Here is a 3415-nt window from a genome sequence, read left to right as displayed (position 1 = left end):
AGTCTCCTTGTGTTCATCATATCCTTCGATTAATACTACGTAGTAGTAACGTTATTTATACTACGTATTCGTTGAATAGACCGCTCAATTCCAGTGTCAGTACTACGTTGTTCTATTAGTAGTACTAATACTAGGGATCGCTACTGCATACTGTAGAAGTATGTACTTCAAGTACTATGTAGTACTACTAATACTAGTAAGTACTGCTAGTAGTACTGTATTACACTCCTGGAAATACTACTGCTAGGTACAGTAGACTATTAATAGTACTAGTCGTACCCCACTTCAATTCGTACATCCGCATACAGTACATGATACTACTCCGTTCCTAGTATTACATACTGTACACACTACTAGTATACAGTTAAATATTGTGCTCCTAGTACTCGTACTAACTAACTCCTTTGAACCCCCCTTAGTGTCACCTACATGTACTAGTACGTACTTGTAGTATCTTCTATATACTGATGTGCGTTGTAATGTACGTACTGGAATATGTATGTACTGTACTTTCTGTACAAATAAGATAATACAGTCAAATTAGACTTCTATTGTGTTTATGTTGCTTGTACAGTACTATGCTTACTAAGCTATAGTCATAAATAGTGCATTGAATATCTTGAGAAAGCTTATTATGACGCACTTTGACGGTTACTTTTTTTACTTGATTAAACTATGCTATGTGCACAGACAACAACAACAACTTGATCGCCCAAAAACTCTACCCCTACGCAGAGGAGACTGCGAACATCGACAACAATTGTATACCGCTTACGCTTTGGGCGCAGTCTCCTTGTGTTCATCCGAGCATTTCGTCGGCTACGAAGAAGCTAAGCTGGCCGCGAAACCTGACCCGCTGAGGGTGCCGCAAGGAAGCGGCCAAACATTTCGGCCAGCTTCAGCGCCAGTGCCACCGCGTGCGACCCCGGCACCATCTACGTCTCAGGCACGAACTAGTTCGACGCCTGGCAACGGCTACTTCAAATGTAAATCCACCACTCGTAAGGTCCGTCAGTGTCCTGGAATCACGGACGAGGAAGCCGTGCGGCTGCTTAAAGCACATAGCCGGGCGCTTGGTCAAAAACGTGGGGACTGGAGCCGTGGTGACGGTCGGACTGACGCCGGCTGAGGACGACGGGCATCTGGTGGTAGTGTTGTGATGATGCCTATGCACGCCGTTAAGGTGGGCCGTGAAGACCTTATGGCCTCGATGAATGGTGTCGTACAGGACTCGAGTTCTGACCTATCGGTTGCTTCAGGTGGTCTAGTCTCAGCACTGTTGGCAGCGGGTGCATCTCTTGAAATTATGGTGATTGGACCCACAACCTTCCGGCCTTATAGCACGGACAGTTGACCGATCACCGCGACGAAGCAAGTTCGCCTTGGACGTCTCGAGTTCAATACGGGGTGTGGACCGCTCATGTTACGTGGCCTACGCGTTTGGATCAAGGAAGCCAAGGCTGCGATGGAGGAGGTATGGGATTTCGTCGATCAGCCGTACATGACGCCTGGCGTAGCGACCCTCCGCATGGAAGAGCTGTCCGACGATATTGACGAAGAGAAAGGCATGTGTTGCGCGACACCAGAATTGGGGACGACACCTAGTCTGGCCGATACCGAGACAGTTCGTATCGTCTTGATGGCCAAGGTGGCCGAGGCAGCATCTAACGGCATGGAATAATCTGCCGTTGAAGTCCTCCAAGACATCATGCTGGAGTTTCAAGGTGTTTGCCGACTGAGTTTTGGGCGAGATCATCCAGTTCGAGTGGAGCCTTTGAAGGTGCACCTCAAGTCTGGGGCCGTATTGGTGAAGTCAGGACCCACATGGTGTTTCTCAAAAAGCATCTGCGGGGGTTGGAAGAGGCGGGCTTAGTGTATCGGAACACTCGGTCGTGTTAGGCGGCTGCCCCGAGGATTTTCCTGAAGAAAGACCTGGGCGACCTGTGGATGACGATTGACTTCATGGGGCCAATCAATGCGTTCACCGAGACTATGCCTTGGCCGTTGCCTAATCTCGACGTCGCAATGGGTGTGCTGAAGAACTCGCGCGTCTACTTTACGCTGGCATGGATGAAGGGCTATTGGCAACTGACTTTACATCCCAATTCCCAGAAGTATTACTCCTTCATGACACCGGGTGTCGGTAAGCCGACCCGGGTGTTGACGGGATAGTCTGACGCAGTGGTATATTGCCAAGATGTGTCGACGAACTGTTCGGCGATCTGCTCATGCATGGTGTCCTAGGATGGCTTGATGACCTTCTGGGATGCACCGGTACAGCCAACAAGCTTTTGCAGTGGTCCGACAAGTGCTGGGGATCTGTCACACCTTCGATTTGAAGTTGCATCCGGGCAAGGAGTTATCATTCTTGCCACATAAATTTTGCTGAAAACCACAGAACAGACGCCACCTGTCAACTCATGTGGTGAGGTGAAATCTCGAGTGATGCGGCTGTGCATCAAGGTACTTAAAAAGGGAATTGTATTACATCTGAATTGTCAACTCATGTGGTGAGGTAGAATCTCGGTGATGCGACTGCGCATCAAGGTACTTAAAAAGGGTATTGTATTACATCTGAATTGTTCGCATACATTGCGTAGCCCGGGTAATCAATAATCGGATGGTGGCAAGGGATACAGTAAAAGAAAAGTTAATACGATAGGAATGAACGTACATGTCCATAACTGTTGTCGGCGAAATAATGGTCCCGCCGAAAGGCAACTTGAATACTGTGCTTTGATTTGCCAGTTTCCTTTCGTATACAATTTGCAAAAAGAGTTAAGATGTACTAGTAGCCCACCAGATAGAGAGTGAACTTAACCTCTAATTTACTTCTGAATTGACCTCGTTAGTGTCAAGCGTGTTTGTTCCAAGGCTGTAGCGACAGCAATTACTCAGACTGTAGAGTGAATCTGAGGCAGCACAATAGCTCGTTCAACTGGTCAGAGGTTGTTTTGTAATGTAATATATATGTGAAGTGTATGTGTGCCCCGGAAGTGCTCAAAATAAATGGCTCCAAGGGGACACAAGAATTATGCCGATAACTCAGCCTGTAGGGTGAATCTGTGGCAGCACAATGGCTCGTTGCGCTGGCCAGAGGCAGTTCTGTATGTAGTATGTGTGCGGAGGATATGCGTGCCGGAAGTAAGCAAGCTACAGTATATGTGTACCCCGCGAGTAGCTGAATAATTATGGAGAATCAATTACTCTTGGTTGCTTTGTACTTACATGTTAGTTGCTCGCAGTTTGTGAAACGCCCAGGTAGTATTTTATAATTTGCTACAGCGAAAGTATACAATATTGCAATAGTATGAAGTTCATTTGGGAACGTTGGTTGTACGGTTTTGTACCACAAAAACCCACATGAAACTTAACGTAACTTTTTTAGTAACTGTTAGGTAGTTTTTTACAATTT

The 3415-nt window shown here is 46.8% G+C and overlaps 2 protein-coding genes across 2 annotated transcripts; one reads left to right on the top strand and one right to left on the bottom strand.

Moving 5' to 3' along the window:
- Positions 1–830: 830 nt before the first annotated feature.
- Positions 831–1295, bottom strand: H257_15404 (hypothetical protein; the record flags this gene model as incomplete). Its single annotated transcript, XM_009843515.1, has 3 exons — positions 831–935; positions 980–1125; positions 1244–1295. The coding sequence occupies 3 exons, from the start codon at positions 1293–1295 to the stop codon at positions 831–833; spliced, it is 303 nt and encodes a 100-aa protein (XP_009841817.1).
- A 170-nt stretch (positions 1296–1465) lies between these two features.
- On the top strand, positions 1466–2172 carry H257_15403 (hypothetical protein; the record flags this gene model as incomplete). The annotated part of the gene is made up of 2 exons (XM_009843514.1): positions 1466–1648; positions 1900–2172. The coding sequence occupies 2 exons, from the start codon at positions 1466–1468 to the stop codon at positions 2170–2172; spliced, it is 456 nt and encodes a 151-aa protein (XP_009841816.1).
- Between the last annotated feature and the right edge of the window lie 1243 nt (positions 2173–3415).

This window comes from Aphanomyces astaci, assembly GCF_000520075.1.
Source record: "Aphanomyces astaci strain APO3 unplaced genomic scaffold supercont1.69, whole genome shotgun sequence".
Lineage (NCBI taxonomy): Eukaryota > Oomycota > Saprolegniomycetes > Saprolegniales > Verrucalvaceae > Aphanomyces > Aphanomyces astaci.
The sequence above is the reverse complement of the archived record's forward strand: the minus strand, read 5'-3'. Positions and strand labels throughout refer to the sequence as shown.